This window comes from Haemaphysalis longicornis, unplaced genomic scaffold (assembly GCF_048455015.1).
Source record: "Haemaphysalis longicornis isolate Haplotype H1 unplaced genomic scaffold, Haemaphysalis longicornis Haplotype H1 scaffold_7, whole genome shotgun sequence".
Taxonomy (NCBI): Eukaryota; Metazoa; Arthropoda; class Arachnida; order Ixodida; family Ixodidae; genus Haemaphysalis; species Haemaphysalis longicornis.
In genome coordinates, this window is record NW_027526422.1 from 25513730 (window position 1) to 25539316 (window position 25587).

General features: G+C 46.5%; 2 protein-coding genes across 4 annotated transcripts in view; one reads left to right on the forward strand and one right to left on the reverse strand.

The window, feature by feature from the left end:
- Positions 1-25587, forward strand: part of LOC144144862 (uncharacterized) — a 665482-nt gene that overhangs the window by 453708 nt on the left and 186187 nt on the right. The gene's annotated exons all lie outside the window — the stretch shown is intronic.
- On the reverse strand, positions 14488-24674 carry LOC144147339 (uncharacterized). 3 transcript variants are annotated; one of them, XM_077679456.1, is made up of 7 exons: positions 24551-24674; positions 22470-22598; positions 21666-21778; positions 20167-20243; positions 16184-16255; positions 15868-16090; positions 14488-14702 (listed from the first exon to the last, which is right to left on the reverse strand). In XM_077679456.1, exons 2-7 carry the CDS (start codon positions 22584-22586, stop codon positions 14555-14557), a joined length of 750 nt encoding a protein of 249 aa, XP_077535582.1. In that variant the 5' UTR covers positions 22587-22598; positions 24551-24674; the 3' UTR covers positions 14488-14554. The 3 variants fall into 3 exon arrangements, 2 of the variants coding, with proteins under 2 accessions (XP_077535582.1, XP_077535584.1); XM_077679458.1 differs by having other exon boundaries at positions 14562-14702; positions 15884-16090; XR_013317893.1 differs by having other exon boundaries at positions 14570-14702; positions 15796-16090.

Genomic DNA, 25587 nt, shown 5'->3' on the forward strand with positions numbered 1-25587 from the left:
GGGTATTCTTGCAACGTTCCCAGGAGACCAAATGAGGAAGCTTTTGTCTCTCTCTTTTTTTTCCTCCACTTTTACCGACAACGGCCGTCCATGGAAAGTTTTCTTGCACAACGTACACGGATGAGGTTCTTTATTGAGCAAATATTTATTGGAGGTGTTCCACAACGAAGCTGTTAGCAGTTCTTCCGCCATCATCCTTCGTGGTTTGTCGCTGTACAAACGCGCAAGGAGGTGTCTTATAACAGCGAACGATGTCGTGTGGGGATTCGACGTCTTACGGAAAGGGATGTTATCGCTGAAACCAGAAGTTACGCAACTTCCGTTTCAGACGTCGCTTACGGAGTCATCGGCATGTCGCTGCCTCGTGAAGCAGCGACGTTTGAAGTTGGAAACAAATGAGCAGAAAATGATCCTAAATTACCCGCTACGAAGAACAGCGACTCCGCATCAGAATACAGTAATGAAAGGAGCCAGTCGCGGTTGTCGGGTAGCACACTTACCCAAGCTTGCGCTAATAGGCAGTTACATGTCGGGGTGACTAATTCGAGCAGAAAACGTCCCAGCTCGGCCGGGTGACTAGATAAGGGCCGGAGATGCGGAAGGTTATCGGCGCCGACGGTAAGCATATTTAATGCAACATTATCAAGGTCTGCTTTGTTTCAGCGTCAATCTTTTTTATGTAAGCGAGTGTAGCGCAAAATAAAATAGATTACCAACGCTGCTAAACACGTGAAAGGAGAGGAATCGCGTAATAAAATTTAACGGAACAGAGGGGGAAGCCTTGAAGCCGGCTTGTCTTGCGACGTCAGATGCCAATAGAAAGAGTGAAGAACGAGCCCACGCAAAGAAATGACACGAACACCTGCACTAACGTACGCATGACGACACACATGCACACTCACGCAGATGTAAAACTACGTTAAACGTACACAGTACTTATTTGAAACCAGAGTCATGGTTAACGAACACCAAAACCCATGTAGCCCGCGGTGCAAGGGCCTGCAAATGTCACAGTTAGAGAAAATCACCGAGTTTGAGGCGTTCATTTTCGTTAAGGCGCAATGTCGCCTTCACTGAAAGCCTTCGTGTCGTGAGGGGAAGACAGGATCATAATGCGTTAGGTGTAACGCACACGACAAGTCCGGCCCAGAGGCCTTGCCGTGCCCCCGCGTGCCTCTCCGTACCGAGGCTTACTACATCGCTCATAAAACAATACTTGATTACATTTCAACTGAATCACCCAAATTACAATTAGGCCTATTATCATTGTCTCAGTCGTTCCGATATAATATACATCACAAAAGCCCTCCTGGTTCGAAATATTTCGTCATCACTATAAGAGAATCACGAGATTGAAATTTTGTGCAGTATTTTGTAATAATTTCCGTTTCGCACGCTTAGATTCGATAAAAACAATTGAGTAGCCACTTCACTCCTTGAAAGTGGATGGCCATCAGACCTGCGTAGAAACAGTCCCAACCCTCGACTCCCATTTACTTCAGAGAGAAAGAACAATGCCACCAAATGTGGGGATGTATACGCGCGCACAGACAAAGGACAGAATCCAAATTTTCACCTGATACATATTTCGGAGCATAAAGCTGGCATCGAAAACTGCGTGAGATGACAGTTTTTCTGCTGGAAATACAATAAACACACTCCGGCGGTAGTATTTTGTGGCTTCGATGCGGATATTTCCATTCCAGACTATAACTGAGGATAGTGAAGTGCAAAAGCGGGATATTTCGGTGCGTGCTAAAGGATCTGATATGGTCTAACTTATCTTGAAGCTATCTGCATATTGACGAGGCGCGTTTCCTTTGAATTAGGCGTAAAGCACAATTTGTGCAGGTGGGGACTTAATATTCCGGACCACGCGAGCGCGTGGCAAAAGCCACCGATGCGCACTCTGGAGGCCTGGCGCCTGTTGTCAAGACCATAGCGGCGCGCATGCGCGTCCTTCTTTACTAGCAGACACGCTGACCTTCTCGCTTCCTGCAGCGGTACTGCGATGGTCACTGAAGCCCCGAAGAGCGACGCCTTTGCAGCATTTCTTTCATCACGATGACACATTTGCGGCCTAATGTGACGATTGCGCCGGCTTTGGCTCCGACGCTCCTCGCATCCTGATAAATGCCTACGCGGAATGTTTTATTTTGTATTTTTTTGTGCTTTATCGTTTATACGCGATGAGGCGAGCGGCTTCCGAACGGCGTCGCTGAATGCAGCTTGTATGAAACCGAATCGCAGGGTGCCGTGCTATCGACAACGAAATGCCGGCTAGATGAATCGCGAGCATTTATTCATCGTCTTTATTTTGTGCGCTACTTGACCATGAACTTATCTTTGAGCACGCTTTCCGCTGCCTCTAAGGTAGGCATTTTGCAAGTTTTGTAAAAGAAATTATGTTTTTTGCTGTTGTATCCTTACTTAAAAGTGTTCCAAACAAATATAATCCTATATATTTTCTGTTAGCTCTGCCTTTCGGTATTTGGCAAAATGGCCCCTCGGGTTCACATCGAAGAACGCCTTCAGATTATTCTCCTAGGGCCTCAGCAATTTATTTGGCCCTAAGTAGTGGGTCTTCAACCACTGCAGCAACAATAAACTTGTCCTTCTTTTTTTTTAATTGCGATAGTATGCCCGTTGGCATAAATACTATGCTACAAGTATAGGTTAACTCCCGTTTCTGTTTTGGACCTTGTCCTTCAGCTGTGCCGGCCATCTGCAAGCCGGCCTTTTTAATTCCTGTAGGCATGAACTGCTCGGGTAACAGCATCCCTCGACCTATTAGTAAGCCCGCACATTTTCCTTCGAGGAATGCCTTCCAGAAGTAGCGAACAATCTGAGGACGTTCTGCGATTGGAACCCGATGTGCCATTTTGACGAATGCTGGCGTGCAGAGCGAACAGACAATTAAATGAGTATGTCTTTGTATAATTTTTAAGTAAGGAAAGTAGACGGCAAAAAACGACATCCAGATAATTTCGTTTAATACATTTCAAAATTGATTGCTTCATCGGCAGCGGAAAGCGAGCTGAAATACAAGTTCAGCGGTCGAGGAATATACACAATAAAAAAACTGAATAAAGGTTCGCGATTCATCTCGCTGGCATTTCATTGTCGATAGCGCAGCAGCACCCTGTGATTGTACTTCACACATGGTTCATTTGACGGCGCCGTTCACTAGCCGCTAGTCTCAGCGTGTATACACGATAAAGCACAAAGAGCAAAATCCTAAACAAAACAATCCCCGCAAGCATCTATCTGGACTCGAGGACCACTTGCTCCAAAGCCAGCGCAATCGTCATAATAGGCCGCAAATGTTCCACCGGGTAAAAGAAATGCTGCAAAATGCCGCTCTACGGTGCTTTAGTGACCATCGCAGCACCGCTGCAGAAAGCGAGAAAATCGGCGTGTCTGTGAGCAAAAAAAGACGCGCATGCGCGCTGTGCCGGTCTCGACAACAGGCGCCAGGCCTCCATAATGCGCATCGGTGGCTTTTGTCACGCGCTCGCATGGTCCGGAATATTAAGCCCCCGCCTGTACATTTTGGCTTCGAGGTAATAATGCAAGATAATGTCGACAGAGAACTTCAGGTAGCTTTTTACGTATTGATACATGATTGATTGAAACGTCCTAACGTTTTCCACTTGGTTATCCTAAATGCACCACCTGAAGGAGATGTAAGCAACTTTGGAAAGACCATATTCTATTGGTGTTCCGCAACCCCAAATGGGAAACTCCTGACTTCTTCGCGCACCATAGAGGCATCCACGTAGTTTAGGATCTCCAACGCCATGAAATTTGCTCGCTATTAAATCTTTCTGAAAACCACGCTTTGTTCGGGTAGTATATTAATTTCCGCGAAGCTTAGCGTTTGAATGTAACTTTCTTACATCTACTGTGCCTTTCCGTTTTTGCTGGCTTTTTACCAGTACAGATTGTGTTCAGCTGTTAGGAGCAAGGCAAGCGAACGTGTTTTCCCGACGTGCCTGGCAACGAAGATGCCCACCAGCATGCCCGAGATCTGACACACCCGGGTAGTCGGGAGTTCTGAGAGCAGAGGCGTTTCTGTCCCCTCTTGTACTTTAAATAAATCACGCAGTACTACTGCCTCGAGCGAACAATGTACCCTTCACCACACAAAAACCTCACAAAAGAACAAGAACTCCACCTTCGAGGCATCCAAACCAACACCTTTCGCCACCCAACTAGAGCGCACGTTCTGGCCCTCACCCTGTACTCCTCGCAATGCCGCTTCTGCGAGGCTCCGTGCACACTGTACCATGTAATGTCGGCCTGTGGTACGAGCCCCAACCTACCGCCCCGCCCCCTGCTCTTTCCCTTCCCTGAACACTGCCAGCGAGCAGCGTAAAGTTTGGATCCTACCGACCAGCTTTGGCTGGTGAAGAGAGGCCAACAAACTGACGGTCTCAAGGGGCCCTGGAATAAGTACTCTTCCCCAAGGCTAACTGCTAATTCCTCCTCCTCCTATTCGCGTCCTACACCATTTGTTCACACGGCATTTTGTTTGTCGTCCATAAATCTTCTCCGACGTAATCGAACAAAACCGCCCATAAAATTCTTCAGTGCCTGACGTCGCGAGAATACCGCACAGTCATTAGTAACTGTGTGCCCGACAAAATACTCACTGCATCACGACCATGCGTGTGTGCACTGCAACCGCACCTCTCCTATCGTCGCATTCCTTCACACAAAAGCCACTGCTCGTCGCACAAGCGCTTTCGGTTAGTTCTCGCTGTTCGTTTCATGGCGGCTTGTTTTAAATTACACAGTTGCAAAACACCGCAGTAGCTTACTGTCAGTGTGCTTCCGAATGTGGCGTGAATTTGTACACGCGAAGTGACTTTCAAACAACCCCGCCACGGGTTGCGGATAGCGCGGCTATACTGATGGCACTGTCGCCGTGTCTAATTGAGCACCGGGCATGATTAAAGAGGCCCCTTTGTCAAAACACACTCACGGGAGTTTCGGGAGGAAGTGCTCACCGCCGGGCGGCTTCTGAAACTCGCTGTAGCTACCAGGGTCATTTGGACTCCGTGGTATGGGTCGCCGTGATCAAATGATGGCTCGTTACGGCCTCGCCGAGTGCGGCTGCTGGAGAGACGCAGCTGCACGGCACGTGTACCTCTTCCATCCCTATCGAGCGGTGTTCGTCCTTCAATTTGGCCACGGGCTGAGCCCTGCAGCCCCGACTGGCGTGCTCTGCGGAGGCTTTCCGGCAGCTTGCCCTGTCAAATCGTGCTTCCGCAGTGGCCTAGTGAGGCAGGTCGTTACCGGTTGTTTGAATGCGAGGGAATCACATGGGAGCCCTGGCAACCCAGACTTTTTTTTACTTGGCATTGTCTTGTTCAGCCAACGCTTGTGAGTATTATTGCTATTAAGATGTAGAGCGCGAAAAAAGAACAAACGAACAAAACATGGAGAGTAAAGGCAACAAGATTCACCAGGGCACTGAAGTCTGCTTACGTTCTTTGAAGGCTAAAGCATTATGGCTTCCCCTGTTGATACTTACCAAAGAATTCTTTACAGCCGCATCCTGTTTGCGTCTATTTCTTCACAGTACATTCTTCGTCTTTCAACGCGAATCACTTCGACGGGCATACCGGCGACAATTGATGACACAGCTTCCCTATAATCCGAGTTACCATTGTCTGGGGGTAGGGGGGGGACCTGTTCTACTCGCGCGCCATCATGCTCGCCGATCCCGCAATTTGACATTACCGCCACACGCCCTAGACTAATTCTTTTTTCATTGCTGGCAACGAGCGCAAACAGCGCGGTAGCAACGGTCTCCTACTCTAGAAACCCTGGTGCAGTTCAATACAAAATCAAGTGTTCTTTATTTATCTTCAGAGTGGCGGCCATTGTCTGTACGAGAAAACAACAACACACGTATTTCGCACAATCGTGCACTTAAGGTTGTCGTCGTGAAAACGCCAAAGGGCTTGCAAATCCTGGAAATATGGCAAGAAATATCCATCGCTTAGTAAAACCTGTAAAAATTCATTGAGCGGTAGATATGCAATAACGGCCACCGTGTACCAGCTGAATTCATTGGAAATCTACCGGTGGAACAGCTATTTCACGGGTTAGGCAGCTGCCTTAATTTCTTACTTTCTTTTTATTCATGTTGTTTGGTTAACAGCATGTAAAGCACTGATAACGCTCTATTAACTTGGGTAGGCTCCCAAAAAAATTGCAATCAAGAACAGCAGCAGCAAATGAATTGGCTAATGCCGAAAGCGACAGAATAAAACGCCGCCTTCCGTTCGGCTCAGTGTTTCGATTCCTGCTCGCCATGTCCTGTTTCTTGCCTTTTCCGATAACCTTGTTGTGATTCAAGCCATCAGTGAAAATTGCCGGTTCAACAACCACTTACGAGTTCGTTCATTTGTCTTCTTTTCTCCTTCACTGGGAAGTCGTCTCCTTCGCTCTCGTCCATCAGTCAATCGCATTCCGGCTATGGGCCTCTCTTTTGGTACACGTTCTTCCGCCCACGCCAATGAGGGGTGGACGGCGCCACCATTTTTCTCCTCTGACGGTGGCCGTTGCCGCTGGCATGCCCCGACGCCACATAGACCGGTTGCCGTTCTTTCAGGCGTCTAATGAGACGGCGAGGCCTCGTTACCCGAAAGGGCGCACCAGCTGGCTGCATCTGCCCTGCGCCATCGTCAACGTGATGGGCACGCCTCTCGGAGTCGGAGGTGGAGCAGTCACCGCACCGCGCTGCTCAGGGTGTCGTCGTGATGCCCGTCGGGAAATGCCCGTTGCACGATACACAAGCGCCGCGATGCAAAGGACCTAATGCTCCTCGCAGCTGGCCGTTTGTTCGATTAAATTAAATTATTAAATTAAATTACACATACAGACAGACAGACAGACAGACAGACAGACAGGCGGACGTAGAGGCAGACCGACGGATGGATGGACGGACGGATGGATGCGACAGCCTTCTGGGAGTTGACCATTTGCTTCTAGCTGTCTATCTATCTAACCCGTATCTATTACAGTTTCCTTCTACGTTTCGTCATCTATCCTTTTCCATCTCCCTCTTTCTCTGATTTCAAAACTTGATGCACACTTTTTAACACGAAAGTGTTTTATGCCGGGGTCCACCAAAATCTAACTGACACCATATCCGTGACGGAAATCACATCGCCAGAAAAACATCGATTGACGCAGCAGCACCGGGATTCGAGCCCCGAACTCTTTCGCCGCAACGGGAGGTACGAAACGCGCTCCCGACTGTGCTATGAACAGACGCGTGAATAGGACGCCAAATGCGCCTTATAGCCTTCTTTTCAGATGGTGCTGCCATCTAGGAGAGGCGAAGCAAGTAGTGCATCATGACGCTAATGAGCGCCTACAGTTGGCGCCTCGATGCCAGCGCCTACGTGTACGGGGGACGCGCAGCGTAAGCTGCAGAGAAGCCGACTTGTCGATGTCGCGCTCGTGAAACGGTCCGCTGCTCTTTTCACTGCAGTGGACCGTGTGTTCATTAAACGATTCGCTGACAACCCGTTTGGTTTCGTTCGCACGGATGGTTTGCGAGCGCCTGTGGTTTCAGTCGGATTTACGCAATGCTCCGACGCGTGCAATCCAGTGTCTAACGTTGATGCGCCTAACGGTGTCATACCGACGAAATACAAACAGCAACGTGCAAGTTCATATCGATGCACCATAAACATTCAACTGCTCCTGTGTAGGCACATTTCACTTTCGTGTTTTACCGGTTCCTATGGAAGAGGGAACAACCACATTTTCTCCCTTGTGCTTATTCCTATATCCTATGCTCAGTCCATGTAATGCCAAGGCTTGATGCTCGCCTGTGCTGCTTGTTTCTCATTGTTGTGGCTTTTTTAGTTATCTAAGAACAAATTTCAGCGCACAAACAAAACCGAAGGGTGCGTTTTCAAGAATATATTGCTGTTACTTCGCCTACTCTAATATGAATAGACATTGCCGAGACTTGAGCATCGGAACCCGTGCTGCCACACTGCCAAAAGAACCGAGGCAATCTGTTGGTTGCGCAGAAGAGTCCATCTCCCCGATGTCAATGGAGCTTTCTTCCTAACACGCCATTTCCAACCACGATTTCGCAACACAGTGGCAATGCCCCAGAAAGGAATTCAACGCCTGCTATCTCAGCGAGATGCTTATATCGTTCGCTTGTTTTCCCCTCGCTTGATTTCCTGCGGTGTTCGTCTTTTACAGCGGCAGTAGTGCAATTTCGCAAAAACTTGGCGGCGGCGTCCGCTGTTAGTTTTGTGAATCCCGGGCGAAAGTAAACTGCAGAAGGACTGTCAGTTGGGCTGGTTGGTACTTGTTCATGATGGAAAAAAAAAGACAGAGCAAAGACTATGAACTAGAAAAAAAAATGGGGACAGGACGCGCGTGTGTCCTGTCTCCCTTTTTTTTCTAGTTCGTGGTCTTTGCACTGTCTTTTTTTTTCATCATGGGCGAAAGTAGTCAGGAGGACCGGGTGGCGAGGACGGTAGAAGGGTGCTAGGGATAGAGAGTGGAGGCAGGGGAGTGCGAAGCCAGAAAGCGGAGGGAGCTAATTTAGTTCATCAAGACAAATATGTTGCAACACTAGAATCACATGACTACATAAATTGCAGCCCCTACAGCGCGGTAACAGCATCGCACAGATATATCAGAGTAATTCAATGCTTAGGGAACGTCCAAGTTGTCACCTATGGCGCACAAAATAATGTGGAATGGATCTAAAAAGAAAGCCCTCTACGACCATTAAAGTCTCAGATGTTGAGTACTAGTTGGCTCAGAGAAAACTACAAAGATACAATGAAAAGAATCGCGGCGTATTTGCTCGCTTTCTGCAAATGTCGAAAGACGATTCTTTTTCCGTCTCTCCTTCGTAACATCCTCTTTACCTCCCCCACCCCTCACAATGTTTCCCTCCCCTCTATTTTCTGTCATTAAGAATGTAGTAGAAGTTTGCTCAATGCGATTCAATGTTCTCGCGTCCGCACTTGTAGCGTGGCATCTGTTGGGACCTTTTCTTTCCATTGTTGTTACGGAAGCTCGAGGACACATCTTAAGAATTTACGTTTATCTTGACTGTCCTCAACACCGTTGCTACCGCATTTTTATTTACGATCATAAAAATCAATCCCATGTCTATTTTTAATTATAAGAACGATGTTAATGTCCCTTATGTGCAGATGCTTGGCCAAATATATGCCTTATCTTTACTTTTTGGTGGAAAATGTTGATATGTATGTTGCATGCCACCAGTCTCAGTATGTTGGAACGGGCTTGCTCATACACAATTCCGGTTCAATCGTTTGTTTCCAAACTTTTTGGCCGTGCACTGAAATCAACTGACTGACTGACTGACCGGCCGACCGACCGACCGACCGACCGACCGACCGACCGACCGACCGACCGACCAACCGACCGACCAACCGACAGACAGACAGACAGACAGACAGACAGACAGACAGACAGACAAACAGACAGACAGACAGACAGACAGACAGACAGACAGACAGACAGACAGACAGACAGACAGACAGACAGACAGACAGACAGACAGACAGACAAACATTTTCGAATTTCGCTAGGGCAAGAAAACTCTCCTTTTCTAATAACAAGCATACCTTAATCAGACATACGGGTTGTGTCTGTTTTGCGTCAAGCCGTGGCGTAGTTCCGGTTGCTGGTGCTGACATGCACAGAAGCGAACCTTGCTTGTTTTTTGCACATCCGTGTCGCCTGCCCTCAGAAAAGCAGGCCTAGCCGGAAGTGGGTACTCTGAAACAGAGGAAACTCAGCATCCCGTCCATCGTTTGCAGCACTACCAAACAAAGGCTCGAACATTCGATTTAACATTTTGACGACGCCATATGCTTTTCATCCAATGAGTCGCGATAATTATGTGTTTTCCCGAGCGGCGTCACGGGCCTTGCGATCCTCATGTTGTTTCCTCCTACCACGATGCCACGTTCTCGAGCGCACTCTCTTACTGGCCGATGGGTTCACTGTCAGGTAAAGCTCCGTACCAGTGTTCCGTCCGGATCGGGCGTCACGTGGACAGCCAAACCATGAAATGCTCGTAGGCTAGGTGGTGAGGTGTGCACACACCGTAGGTTAGAGTGTCGCACCTGGAATGTGCGCACCACAACGTTGACGTTCCGTCGTTTAAGATCTTTTGAGGAAGTACGCAAAGGCGGAAAATTTGAAGCGCATGGGTTGACGCTTGTCGGACGAGGGGGGCCTGCTTCGCACTAAGGGGTGAAGGATGGGTGCTGGGGAAAGAAGCCAGAGAAATCCTGAGAATCGTCTTCAAATATCTAAGAATTCTTACGGGGCTCCTCCGTTTCACGAAACCTTTGCCTTCCTTGGTGCCGTTGAAAGAACATTCAACCCAGAAAACGTGTTTGACTTTGTTCTATTTATGTTTTTAGTTAATCGCGGGAGAGCGCTGGATTTTATAAACTTTCGTGATTTCGTAAGCCAAAATTTTCTTTTTTGTTGTAGTTTTCGGTTCTTGATTATGCAGACTTCTGCGATTTCGTTATTTAATTTTCAACTTCTTACATTCTTGTTTGTTTTAATCTTTTGCGACTGACGGGGTTTGAAAATTTGGCTATCAGTGGTACACTGAGTGATTTAAGCTTCCTTGTTTTGTTCGGTTAAACAATTTTGCGGTGTTTTTTTTCTCTTGTGACGTTCAACAATTATTTGTGTGACAGCATTGATCAATATTCACATAATGACTTTGAAATTATTAATTTCGACTTGTTCAATTCTTCGAACCGACAACTTTATTACAGGTCGGCACAGACACAAGTTCAAAATCGAGACATTAGATGCATTGGATGAATAAAATTAGGCGCATGGTGGGGTTTTTAAATAGTAAAATATCGGGTAAATAAAAAAAAACAAGAAACAGTCTGTTCCTGCAGTACAGTTATGTTGATGTAAAACTCTTAATTTCTTGTATGGTGTTTATTTTGGATTCTTCTGAGTTTTCTCAGTTTTATTATCTATTGTATGGCCAGTGCTATTACTGCTACCGAAGTGCACGCGCGGGGTTGTGAACACGTTAAAGATGCTGCTGAGCAGCCTTCTTTGCCACTCGCCTTAGTCTGCATGTCTAAAAATGGAAATCAAGATTAATTTGGGGATGATTAAATATCTAAGCTTCGCCAAGGATGCATTTTTGTGCAGAAACAAGGTTTTACACGACTCGCGTTGGCGTGCTCAGAAAAGAATGCTTCCGCATTGAAATGGCGTTGTTGTTAAAAACATTTTTCGTTTTTACGGGCCACTTTTAAGGGCCAGTTCTTGTCCGGCCGCGGTCCTATTCAAAAAGGGAGTAAAGAAGTTGGTTGCAGGGAGGGTTCAGAGTTCATATAGACTGTCGTTCGATTGGTGACTTGTTTCCTCTGTGTCTGATGTTCGCACTCCTTCAACGAGTCACTCGTTCGTTACCTTGCTTACTTGTTTCCTTGCATTGCCTCTTTGCCTGCTACTGAAATCTTCGAACTTAAGCTTGTTTTCAGCATTTCATTTAATTAACCGATGCCTCTCTCGCAAAATTCTCCACGTTCACCTTTTTACGCAGCCATTTAAATCTCATTTGAAAACTTTGGAACTAAGAAGCAACAACTTAATTTCTTGGAGTCAGAGCATGCAGCTGCGAATTTTGTTTGATGTCTTTGGTTAGTGTTTCCACTTGCTGAGCGTGAAGAAGCTTTTGAGGAGGCCGCTGTAAGGCTTAACCGCGGAAGGCCATTGTATGATTCTTCCCCTTATTGTTTTCATATAAAAGGCACGGGCGCCCTGTCATTTTTGTTTTTCCTACCTTCACCGTAGAAGAATCACTCGCGAAAAGGGATGTTAACAATTAGATCAGCACGACGCGATGCTAGCGAGACCGGAAGCGAAGTAGACCGCGTCCAATCGTGGGCAGGAAGAGTGGAACATGCTGCCGGTCCCGTCTTTACTTAGGTGACCGTCGACCACCCGCAGATATTTTCAGCGACGTCCTCTTAGTACCAGAATTGGTTAGGGCGCGGTGTACACAGACTTCCGCTTCCTGTTTTTCTTTTTATGTTGCCCTCACATAGGGGCTATAGATGTTCGGTCTGGCGAGCGGAAGCGGGTCTTTTACTGTCCATCCCACACTTCGTAGCGGAAACGAAATTCTTATGCTTCGGCTGGACCCTGACAAGCTTTAGTAAGACCTACTGCGAACGGTTGTTAGCTGTTAGTTCTCCTGTACGCGAGTTTAGTACATGTAGTGTACATAGTTGCGACTCTGAGTGTGCCTCGCTGCTCATGACGATGCATCAAGAACCTAGAATTTTTTTCAACATAAAGCGTAGCTGAAGGTGTAAACCTTGGGCGCTTCAATATCTAAATAGGTGAGATTAGGACTGAATATCAGCTTGTTCCGGTTATCATGCTGGTCGTTATAAAATGGGTGTTAGAGCTCCCTTTCTTTTTGTTTCTTTTTTGGTACTTCGGGTCTTCCGTACGTAAAGCACAGAGCCCAAAGGGGTCCGTGTGTTTCCTTTGTGCCGTGTCCTTTTCCACTAGTTTAACTTCATTAGAATAGAAAGTATGCCGCCATACTTTCCTCGTAATTGATAACTCTGATCCAACTGCAACATGTTTTATTCAAATCTCCCCCTAATGATTCCATTATTTCTGTTTTCATTATTATTTTTGCTAAGAAGTGTTGTAGCTGATGTGTCATCTAAAGTATACCGCGTCATTCCAACTCGCTGGCCCCATTGCGTCGAAATTGTAGGTTACCCGAAAACGTTTGTGCGTACGCCTCATTTCGAGTGCCCAGTTGCCAGTGTCACATTGCCGACGTTACTCACGGAATAATAAAATAAAAGGCCTCTAGAGCGACACCGGAATACACATGTTCTAGTCAGCATAGTGCTCGGGCACAGTGCTCGAGGTACTGTTCATACACTGAAAATGTAGCTCTAGTGCTACTTCTAATAAATTTAGCCGACTCGTCGGATGTGTTTTGAAGATGGTCTCAAATTTTGTTTACTTAAAGGGACCCTGCAACAATTTTCTCAACTTTTTTTTGAAATCTTAAATGCTTGCAGAACGTAGTCACCCAACACACCCAGTACTTAGATGAGGGGTCGCAAAGTACCTCGGCCATCATGATGTTATTGCTCTATGCCCATCAGATAACCTGTAAACTCGCTCAAAAGATTTTCCTTTCTTTTGTGGTCTTTACGTTCTTTGACGGCTCGAATTACGTCACTAAGGCCATCTATAGCGGCAGTTGGCCGGTTTTCCTTCAGTTTCAGCAATGAATGCTTTTCGATAGCAACTTTTAAAAAAAGCTACAAAAACAAAGCAGAAATAAAGGCGTATCCGCTGCGACGAGCAAATCACGCAGTGCTGCTCCGTGCTGGCGATAACTTTAGCTTTCACAGTGGTTCCAGATGCGAAGGAAAGAGTGAAAGCGCTTATCGAAAGTGTTGCAGGGTCACTTTAAGTGATTTGTGCATTCAAATCAATGTTGCGATTTTAGTATCATGCCTGTAGGGCTAAAGTAAACTTGACATCGAAAATGCTGTCTCCCTGGCGGCAAACCGAATAAGCGCCATTTGCGGAGCAGCCTACCATCACGGAAAGACCACAACTATCTTTTGCTATGGTTAATGCTCGATAAAGAGCTTGATTTTTTGCAGGCAAGTAGACAGAATTTCCAGGAAGCTTGAATATCTGTAAACAATTAGAACAAATCTACAACAAAACGCACCTCACAAAATCCTCTTCAAGGTATTTCTGACACACTTTCAGAAAACCACGTGAAATTTGCAATGATAGGTGTATTAATTAAATAAAGCAGTTCTGCAGCCACCGCATACTTTACTGCGAATTCTCATAGCAGGAAGCTATGCCTGTTGCTACTAAAATCTATGCGCTCTCCGGTGTCACCATTCTCAATAGTCTGTCCGCTTTTAATGCCTCTTGCCACATAAACTGCGGGGATTAACAGATCAGCAATGCGCCGTGACCAGAACTTAGAGGCTTTCAGATAATGCGAGACCAGAAAGAAAAATAAAACGCTAGGTAAGAAATGAAGCTCATGCTGGAACTGAGAACCGGTGTTAGATTTTATGCACGCTAAGTGTAGAGATCCTACCGACTACCATGAGCGTCTTGAGTGGGGCAAACCTGTTGTTCTGTGGGGGAGATGTAGAGGGTGGGGGAAGGGCAATTGTACTGGGGTAGCTTGGGGGGGGGGAAGTGCCCCTTTTCCTCCCCCCTCCCCCCCCCCCCCCCCCGACGTCCAGGCCGACTGCGTAACACATAGCGTATCCCAAGCACCAGGAGAAGCTGCCTGGTGCTAAGCGGAAAGCTTAAAATCGGGATTTGATAAGTCCGCGCTGACGTGCATAGACACTCCCTGACAAAGTGGTACAGTAGTGCGAGCGAGGTGGGTAAACATATGTAAACAGGAGTCGCTGTGTCGTAGTGGCGGGAAGTTTAATCAAGAAATTGCCGCAGGAGGATATTACGCTTGAGGATGCGCTGACAGGTCACGAATATAGTCCTGTTCTTCAGGACGCTCGTCGACGATTACATCGACGTAGATGAAGAGGTCGTCGGGGACGGTTTTGTGGGCAGGTTCTCTTACATCCTCCGGCACTGTTATGTTTGCCCTGTAAATAGTATAAATACATTTTCATTACAACCTAACAACGTCCTCGAAGTGAGAGAAAGAAGAAAGGAACTGCGGCAAAGCTGAGAAAAAAACAACGCATACTGTAAATATAGTACGTAAAATTTAAAAAAACCGCAATTGTATACTACGTACAAGATCAATCTTGCTTGTGATTTCGCCAAAGACTAGGTCTATAGATGCGCGGCTTACACACAGATTATAAATAATTCGCCCCACTCCCCACAACTCACGCTGTCTTGTTAGTTTTTTTAAAGGCAATGTTATCAAAAGGTGCGAATATGAATGAATGGCCTCAATGGCTGTTGGCACCCTATACACAAAAACTGGTCCTAGCACAACCGTGATTCGGGCCCGGAAATAGTATATCTCTTAACGAATATTCGAAGCTCCCAGAAACCTTGCAATGTTCGTAACGGTTTAAAACCAATTAATAAACATTCTACGTCTATTCCTTATCTGAATTCAGCATAACGAGAGACTCTCAAGACGGCACTGTGCTAACGTGGGGTTTAAAGGGACTCTGCAACACTTTTTCCAACTTTTTTTAAAATCTTAAATGTTTGCAGAACGTAGTTACCCAACACATCCAGTACGTAGACTAGGGGGTCCCAAAGTACCTCAGTCAAAAATTACTGCTCTATGCCCGTCAAGCACTTGTAAACTCGTTCAAACGATTGTTCTCTCTTTCCCGGTTTTGACCTCCTTCGACGGCTCTAATTACGCCACTAAGGTCATGTAGCGGCTGTTGGCCGGTTTTCCTTCAGTTGCAGCAATGAACGCTTTTAAAAACTAAAAAAAAAGCCACAAAAACAAAGCAGAAATGGAATTCGTATCGGGTGCGACGAGCAAAACACGCAGTGCCGCTCCGTGCTAGCGATAACTATAGCTTTTGCAGTGGTTCCAGGTGCGAAAGAGTGAAAGCGCTTATCGAAAGTGTTGAAGGGTCCCTTTAAGTCGAACGTAATCCGCTTCGTCCCCTTCCTAAAATATTTCCTGCACTATGTATACCAGCAATTTATGCAAAACCAAGCCAGACAAAGGCTTATTGGAGATTACGGTATGGTTATTACTGTGTTTCCCGTGCAGTTCCCCGCCACATTTGTCTAGTGGATGAAACGTTTCACCAAAAGTAGCCCTCGTACTCGTCACGCTTCTCACTGGGCTGTGTTGGCTCGACGGGGGGCTCTATTTCCTTTGTTACGGTAATGCTGTCCACTGTCGAGTTGATCATGCATGGAGAACGCGTCCAGCGGGTCTCCTTGGGGAGCCCCGCGTTTTGCAGGGCCTCGAGAATGCGGTTTTCGATGTCCCACGGTATCACGCTCAGAGGCTGGCGCAGCGTCAGAGTCAGCTTGGATATCGAATCTGTGTTACGGGAGAATGTGATTATAGATTAGCATGAATTCTGTTCTAAAAAGAAACCGGGGCTCAGGAATTTTAACCTTGACAACAACTTACCCGCTTCGGCACAGATGTGCAACAGGGCCCACGTATAATGATCAGTATCCAGAATCTGTTGAAAGAAAGATTCTGGCGACGAAAGACGACTTTTATGAGTATTAGCACACTGGAACTGTAGGTCAATGTCATTCATACATCAGGCTGACAGAAACAAAAATATTCTGCCTGAAAGACGGCAGCCTAATTTTCAGTGTTTTATGCGGCTGTGATATTTAAAGTAGGTAGTAGCTTTGTACATTATTGTTAAAAAACGGATTTGGAACCCCACATACTCACGTTTGGTCGTTTTGTGATTTTACTTTTGTTGTTGCTGACTTTTCGTAGTGTTTAAGGTTTCACCCCTCATATATGACTATTGTCTTGGCGCTCTTTGCACCAGTTGGCCTTGCGCCATAAACATCCAACCATCATCATCATCATACTCACGTTTGGATGCAGCAGCTTATGACGTATTCAAAAAAACGACAACTACGAACTCGCTGGGCCGTTAAGAAACAGAGACCTTTCGGTCCCGCAAGACATGCCAGACTTAAACTTTACTAACACTAATTTGCAAAATAAAAAATAATAAAAACGGCCACGTATCGGCTTCCTTCGCTGCAAATGTCGATGAAAGACGATAGCCTTCAGCCACATCTGGAACGTAACACCCGTTCTTCTTTTCCCCTCCCACACCTCACGCTCTTCCTCTCTCGTTTCTCCTCCTCCAGCGGTGGATGCAATGTATGCAAGACAGGTTTGCTCGATTCAAATTTCCCGCGTTCGCACCGCTCGGGAGCCATGAGTTGGGAGCTCTCCTCTGGATTCTGAAGGCCTTGTGCCTCGTAGATAAAGGGGTGTAAAGCTAGGCTGACTCATCTGCTGGTGTCGCCTGCTGATAAGCCACGGCGTAAGATATACTTTTAGGTGGGGACACAGCCGCCCCACAAGCTGCCCAACAAAGTCGGTGGCGCTGCGCCAAGACCTTCCATTGAAAATTCATCTTGTGGCAGAACTCGTGACTTAGCAACATCGTAGACTTCCATGGCTTCCCCAATGATGGTCCGGAGCACGGTGGTTCGCAGGCATCTGCGGCGTGCGTGTAAAGCAACGGTGTTTGTGTAAGCTCACAGTGCGAGCTCATACAACGCGATCTTAACGCGTGATTTTACCGCATTGTTAAAACATCTTTGAGTGTACGGGCGTCCTAAGTTCATTTAGACCCGCGCCGAGGCTGCCCTGAACATTGGGCACCGCCAGTGACTTCGACAACGTCGCTTCGTCTCCGCTGCTAAATGCGTGAACTTACACAAGCTGTGTGACGTCATTTAAGACGAAATAAACATCAACGTACTCGCGCCTAGTTTAATCCGTTCCAGCCATTGATCTGCCTTCCTTGTATGTCGGGGCGCTGGTCTGCCAGCGCACGCTTCTTTTTTTCCGTTGCTGGTACTGAGTGGTTGGGGCGCTGCAGCCAACGGCAAAATCGACGGCACTGCATCATTTGCGAGCGTGCACCTCTTCGACGTTCAGTAGTGCTTCCCCTCCAAGCACCGAAAAGAGCAGTTGCGCACAACCGCACTCTCAGAGAAGCGCCGTCTGCAAGTAGCATCATTTTCTGCGGGAGATGGCTGCAGAGCACGCATTCATTCGTTTATGATCGCAGGGCATTTAAATAATGTCTTGTTTTGTTGCCACCTGCGCTGGCGGCGTTGCAATCCTCTATGAAGCATTTGCACCACATTTTCCTTGTTGCGCAAGCATGAAATGTCACTTGCGTGAGTGCTTCACTGCTACCGCGGCACACGTTCACCTCGGATTAGGGTTTTATGCATTTTTTTATTGTTACTGACTCAAAACACTTCCCAGAACACGTTGCAACACTGCGGCGAGCGCAAATGCTTTCGCATGGCTTTCTGAGAATTGTCGTCTGCTCCATCAGCCGGCGGTTTCCGCCAAGCCGCGCGGCGAGCAGATGACCAATTATGAAATCTGCCGAGCAGGCCCGGCGAGGAGCCGAAATCATGTGAACATTGTCGAGTGGCTAAAGTTCGGGCAGATTCGTTTCTTTCACGCCGAAGGGCGCTGCAGTCGACAGTCTCAGCGGCGACATTTTGGCGACTTTATTAAAGCGACGAGTAGACATTCGTTTTGCAAGCTGTGTCCTAATCTAAAAGTATCTTACACCGTGTGTTAGCTAGGCTTACTGCTGTTAACTCGTCTTACCCGGTTCGAGTAACTGCTTATACGTCCAGACATTATAGCGAAGCGTAATAGTAACGGTCAAGTGTAATGCTAACCGGACTAGAGTGAAGCGTAATAATAACGGGACTACAGTGTGCGCCTTTCCACTCCTATATATATCCTTCTACTCCAGTGTCGTCTTCCGTGTGGGCTGACTCGATCACAGTCAACTTTACTTTGTAGGCTGTGGTTGGGAGTGGCCTTCACGAAAGCCTACTCCTTCCTCATCGGGATGGCCAGTAGTGCCCACTGCGACGCCTGCGAGGTTGAAGAGACAATCGACCATGTGCTTTGTTGTTGCCCCGAGTATTCATCGGAAAGACGCGTTTTGGCAGCCGAGCTCAGAAGATCGGACAATCAACAGTTCAAGCTAGAGACTATCCTAGGACAAAGACCCCTACAATCGACTTCGCAGAAGGCAACAAAAGCCCTTTTGCGTTTTATGAAGGACACAGGTTTAGCTGAGAGACTCTAGTGCCCACGAAGGGACTAAAGTGTGTGCGCGACCCCGCTCCTATCCCCCCTTTTTCGCCTGCCATCTCTTTTGTCCCCTGAACACACCTTCCCCAGTGCCGAGTAGCAATCCGGGCTCTAAGCCTGGATAACCTCTCGGCCTTTCCTTTCGCTTTTCTCCTCCTCCTCTCCTCCTTCTTCGTCTGCCTTCTCGTATTTCCCCTGAACACCACTACCCCAGTGCAGGGTAGCAAACGGGGCTCGACCCCTTGTTAAAGTCCCGGCCTTTTCGTCCTTATTTTCTTCCTCGCCCATCACCATAACCACCATCATCATCGCCATCATTAGCTTACTTGTGCCTACTGCTGGAAGAAGGCCCATCCTAGTGAGTGGAAAGTTTCGACGGCATACAATTGAACTTCGTTATAACGAACACTAATATAGCGAATTATCGGCTATAGCGAACTAAGAAGAAACTTTGGTTGTTCACGCTTGATCTCAGTGATACTTATACTTTTATAACAAAAATGAAACCGTGTTAGCCGCGCGCGATAACGCATATACAGAAGAAATATTTGACCACGAGGTTAAGAAGGTAGTTGGAAAACTTCCGGATTCCAAAACTACAGGAGTATAGAGTCCGTTTTGGTCGTGAACACTGTGAAAAACTTCATCCTGCTCAGTGCTTTGAGTAGCCATCAGATGAAGATCACATCCGTCATCAAATAAATAAGGAAGCAGGCCTGTTTTGTACAGTGAACTTGGTTTTGTTGTATCTGCTGTAATTTTACGTATTCATGTTCCGGTTCATTGAGGTTGAAATGCAACAAGGATAAACGTAAGGGTTACCTGGTTTATAGGGGATTCGAAGCCTTAAAAAATGCATCTTTGTGTCAAGTATTTTTGACCCGAGCCAGACTTTCGATTTGTTGGAGCCGATCTTTACCTCTACTGTTATAATAGTATATAACTAACTAATTTTCTTGGTCGACACTATTCGTTATAACCAGGTTCGACTGCACTCCACCAGGGTTTGAAGGTCCAGTTCTGGAGAGAGGGAAGGCTCTTCGCATTTCAGGGAGCCTTCCAGGGATTTAGTGCCCCAGGAGAGTAAACAAACCATCAAATATTTACTGCAAAACACATATATAATGGTATACAAAAAAGCGCATGGCAACCTTTTTAACTCAGAGTATCTAAAGTCCGATGATAACAAGGCGGCTTCTTGCAGTCCCACATTCAGGACCCAAAAATATAGTGTCTGGTCCTATTTGCTTGTGTCGCGTCTGGTAAGTTGTACTTACTGTCTTTTTTGAGAAACTGCTGCCCCCCTTGAACAATGAAGGCATATTTTTTGAACTCGGTCACATTTCCGTAAGGCCTGTTGAAAGAGAGCAAGTTAATTCTTACCACTGAAGCAAAATGGAGAGACGAGCTAGTTGGTGAACATCCATGAGTGAAACTTAAGCGCAAACAGACACAGGGACGAGAAAGGGAAACGACACCAGCGCTTACTATCAGCTGCAAGATTTATTAAAATCGAAAACACATATATACTATGTCAAGACCCAACAATCAGGCACGTGTGACCGTCACGCATGCGTACGGCGGTACATGAGGGCAACCGCCCCCTTTTAAGTTTCACTCATGGGTATTACGCTTACGTTTCACGCTTAAGTTTCACTCATGGGTATTACCACTGCCCCACCACGTACCACCACGTAAAAACGCTTCTGCCTTAGCAGTAGACGATTTTCAGAATATTCTAAAACTCAGCGTCTAATTTTCCAAAGCGCAGCTTCTAAGCGTCCGCTCCATGTATCTGGCGGCGCCGATGCCATCGCTGTAACCGAGCGAACGATCTATTGGCAATGGTGAGAATATGAAGTAGAGCGAATGTGAAGAATGAATGCCGCGAATAGCGAAGGGAGTGCGATGAGCAAAGCGTAGGAAGGTACAGCGGAAGCATGGGGAACAGGCGCGGAGGAAAGTATCGAACCAAGAAACGACACGCTGCATGCGCCAAGGTCTGTTTACGGCGGCTAAGAGATAACCTTTTCGGCCTTGTCTTGCGCCCTGGGAGGGTTATTGAAATTCCTAAGCCCAACAAGGTGTTACAGTAGCGGCTATTAAACAGCCTCTTCTGTTCTTGTTGTGGCTTCCCTTTGTTTCCGGTTGGTTTGAAGCAGTAGAGCATCGCAATAAAATGTAATATCACCTGATTTTTTTTATTCAGGTGTTGTTATAATATATCAAGAGTTGCGCGCAAAATCCGCATTGCCAATGAGTGCAAAAGATCACAAATTTTGTTTGTAACTTCGTCGTGTGCTTTTGTTTGGCTGTTCCGCAAGCGTTCCTGTCTGTTATTCCCCATCAATTATATCATCGCTAAAAATAGCCATTTTTCTAAGTTTATAGAGGCTTCTTATTTAGCGCTACAGATAGGCAATGTTCGCGCTTGTAATTATTTGCAATCGGGTTTTGAGGAGAAACATTGAAAATCACAGATGAACAAACGTGAAACTACTTCTTTAACTTTATTTTGTTGGAGATTAGCACGGTAGGTGCGTACTGTGTAGGGGACCACATGTAACAGTAGCCACCACGAAAGGTCCATGCCGCTTGAAGTTCACCAACGAAAGGCAAAGCGCCACACCGTAAACGCTGCGGACCGAAGTAACAGCGCCAGAGATCACGTGACAGGCTTCATAAGTCGTTGAAAGGCTAACAGAACGTGTACAATTCACTGCGAGTTTGTATGCAGCCCTTACGGAAATATTAAAGGTTACGCTCCGATACATACCCGGTCTTCTCCTTCCACGTCATTAGCTGGTGCTCGGGAAGGTATTTTCTCACTACGCATTTGTGCAGAGGACCGGGGTTGTTCAACACTTCGAACCAGTCCACGCCTTGCATCTGTGTTCCGAAGAAAAGATACGGAAGGGTGCTGCTTAGTAGCTGGGGCGACTTTTAAATATTCTGAGAAAGATTTGCGTCCCCACAAGAAATAGAATAACGCAGAAGAAATTACAAGTAATCGCAATTAATCAGCCAAGCTTGCTCGAACTAAGCGATTTTCTATCCACGCAACAGATTCTCGACACATCCGTGTAACAAGTACGCTATACAATATGTAATGTGCGTGCGTGCGTGTGCGTGCGTGTGTGCATGCACGCGTGAGTGCAACAGGCACCCGTTTGCCGGATGTAGAAAAGGGAGTGCCCAAGCTTACAGATCAATTTTCAAACTTGCAAATTTTTTGGTGCCTCTCTTCCCGTAGCGTGTGTTCACAGCCGGGGGTGCAGGGAAAAAAAAAACAGCGGCGGTCTCCTGGTTCACTACAACGTTTGCACTCCCAAACACTTGATGACCACGCAAGAACTATGCGCCACCACAGGACACCATGACAATGTTTATGCGTGATTGGGCGCACGAAAGGTGAAAGGCACATATGGCAGAGTTGTGAACTTGTCACCCCTGATTTCTTTTCCTCGACTTAGGCCATAGCAGAAACATGGTTTAATAATTAACGACAGAAACATCGCTGCTGGCATGAAACTAAATTAGGCTGTGGCCAGAAAGAAGCTATTGTATGGGAAAGAGTCACCATTTTCCAATTGACTTGCTGGACTGCCTTCAGCACGGGGCACTTGCACCATGCGGGTTGTAGGTGTCCCACGTGGCTGAGCACGATCAGAAGCAAAGGGTTTATTAGGCTCCCCATCGCGACGTCCGGCTGCGAACAGAGAAATAAGACGGATTGGATTGAGATAGAGTTTTAATTGGTTACACCGCTGAAGTGGTTGCTGTTCATTTAATGAAGATGGAGATCAGGTGATGCTGATGCTGATGACGCGGATTCTGATGAAGTTTTAGCTTGAAGCTAGGCCGACATCGCATCACACGATAACATCCTTTGTACACCATATTACATGATAACAATAATAACAACCTTTGTTTTGCGCTGGCAACGTGCTTAAATAGCATAGTTGTCAGAGAACTGCGCAGCAGCAGCGCAGACCCGGGTTCAGATTATATCAAATCACACATCTGTTTTTGGTTTTTGCATTGGTGGCTATTTTCATGACTAGACAACTAAAACAATATCGGCGGGTTTTTTTTTTTCAGAATGGGAAACTCGAGGATTTTGCCTTAAATGGTGGGGCAGAATAAACTCCGGGGTTCACCAAATTATACCACGCATTTACAATTTCGCTATAGCATCAGTCGGGCAGCGTATGCGCGAGAAGTCCGCGTGTTATGTTCCCCTGCCCATATTCTTTTTATGATTGTTGTGTTTTGTGCTCATTTTAAAGACCTGATGAGGTCACGAGAAGTCGAAAATTGAAAAGGGGCTACACGATTTAATAGGGAGGAATCCGGCCTCAGTATATTCGTATAATGTTATGCAGCCTCGGAGCACTGGAGTTTTGAATCAAGAGGATTTGTGGCTTTCCGGACGGGATTTACATTACACGGCTGTTTAGAAACTGTGTCTCCACCAAAACACAGTGTCTGCTAAGGATATGTTTCGGAGGCGGAGACGGCTTGGCTAGCCACTCAGAGCTTTAGCCTCAAATGGACTGTGCTCAAGCAAAACTACGTACAGTAATCCCTCGTTATAACGACGTCAGCGGGACAGTGAAAAATTTCATTATAAGCGGTATTTTGATATAAGCGACCACTCGAAAAAGCTAAAGCAGTGGACCTTTAAGTGCACCGCAACTCCAATGAACCAAAGACAATGTATTCAGTGAAGCAAAGCTTTATTCAGGTCCAAAAAAAGGCAGTGAGCTTTGGCTATTTCAAGTTCTTGGCGGGCGCGAGCAACCCCTGCTTCAATTTTACCAAGCATTGCATGAGGGTGTGGTCGCCACGAGGGTTTCGTGCTGGACAGTTCCGCAAATGCCGTTGCTCGAGTCTGAGGTTGTGTTTGTTGAGCTCAAAAAACGATTCGCCGCTCATTGTGGGTACACAGCGCAATCATGAAAACTGACCGGTTTTTCTCAATTGGCTTTGCATGATCACTGGGCAATTTTTCCTAAGGTTTGAAGTGTTGAAGTTTGGAAAACAAGAGTTTTTCGGCGCCCCGTTGTCGACGACACTGCTTATTCTACGGTTCGAGTGTCGGTGTTCGCGCACCGTCGCGTCCACCTGATTGACCAATGTCTAGGAAAAAAATTCAATGACCCTACCACGAATTTTGACCGTTTGGCTAAAGTCAGATGACACGAGTCGAGCATGACAGGCTTGAGAAAATCTCCGGGAAAACACCAGCTTGCGTTGACTCGCCATGTTGACAGCCTGACTCGCCGCTGGGTCGCCGCCGCTCGGTGACGCTTACGCTCGCCATTTCGCTCTAATCGGGTCAAGCTCTTCGTGCGCTTCGAGTAATGCGGTCTAAAATGCATGCTTTTGGGTTGGGATCAGAAAAAAATTCGAATAAAGCGATATTTCGAGTAAAGCGGTATTGTTATAACAGGGGTTACTGTATTAAACCCAGTCCCACGTTAGCCGATTTCAGTGCCAAACCCGTGAACGCTCTGCGGGAAGATCAACGCTACGAGCCGTGTGCAGATTTTCGATATCCCCTATACCACGTCTATTTACATATGTGTACAGGCGTTCGGAATTTCACCCACTCATTTATTTGGCCTGGTAGGAGTGTGTAAGAAAATCAAGGCTCACCTTTGTGATTTTGATGTATATCCAGCACAGTCTTGGCGCATAGGGCTCTGCTTGGCCTTGAATTTCCAACTAAAGATTTTTATTTGCAGCTGTTTCGTGCTCTGGACGCAGCTGTAGCCGCTTTCAGCGGTTGAGTGAAAAATAAGGACGAGTGATAAATGGGAAATATAGTGAAGCTTGTTTATGAAGAAGATAAAGAATTAGAGTCATTTTATATTAACTCAAGGGCCACACCGGAAAGAGATCCTTCGGCTTTTGTTCTACTGCAGGCGACGCTTCGTTTAAAAACAATAATTCAACCGAGCCTCTATCTTTTCCCTTCCCGTAAACAAATTTCCGCGATGTTGAAGAACTCTTACCACTTGGTGAAGAGAAACCAGCTACATAGTCATTCAAGAAGTCGCAGTTTGCCCACTCGAGGTGAAATGTACCCGCGCGATGCTGCTACCATCGCGGATAACAGAAAAGGTCACGTAACCCACTGCGCGAGCAATCTCTTACTTTTGGGACAGGTTTTTGTAGATATATAGACGCGGACAGTAAACAGGGTTAAGGCCGGGTTCAGACTATTGCCGCAACTGTCGTAATAACTAAAGAATGGCGTCATTTCACGTCTCAGCCAACCGAACCGTGTGACACGCCATTTTTGTTTTTACGTCCATAGATCACGATATGGCTTTTGCGTTTGTAGTGTGAACATAGCCTAACACGCAGACTGGCATAAATAATAGGCCTACGCTTCTAAAGCACTGCAGAACATTTGACCGAAACTAAACCTAGGACGGATCATACGAACAGTCATGTGAGAGGTACTCTTAATAATGACTAAAAGCTGAAGTTCGGGTCATTCAAACAAACACTTCAAGGCTTAGTGCCTCCCTTAGTGCCTAAGCATCTTGCCTTCTTCCGTCGCTCTAATGCAGTCTTTCTGGTCTTTCTTACGCGGCCCATTCGCAGTTGTGAGACTTTACTGGGGACTTTCTTCTGTCCTTGTTGTTTTTATTCTAATTTTATAGTGCATCTTTTCTAAGGCTTTT

What these genes read in the sequence shown, in the direction of transcription:
- LOC144147339 (XM_077679456.1), bottom strand. Translation starts at nt 22,586, where the DNA reads ATGGGGAGCCTAATAAACCCTTTGCTTCTGATCGTGCTCAGCCACGTG. An exon ending in GCAGTTTCTCAAAAAAGACA is followed by an intron (nt 16,256 to 20,166) that starts GTAAGTACAACT and finishes TTTCGTCGCCAG; the next exon opens with AATCTTTCTTTCAACAGATT. An exon ending in GCACATCTGTGCCGAAGCGG is followed by an intron (nt 16,091 to 16,183) that starts GTAAGTTGTTGT and finishes CCCGTAACACAG; the next exon opens with ATTCGATATCCAAGCTGACT.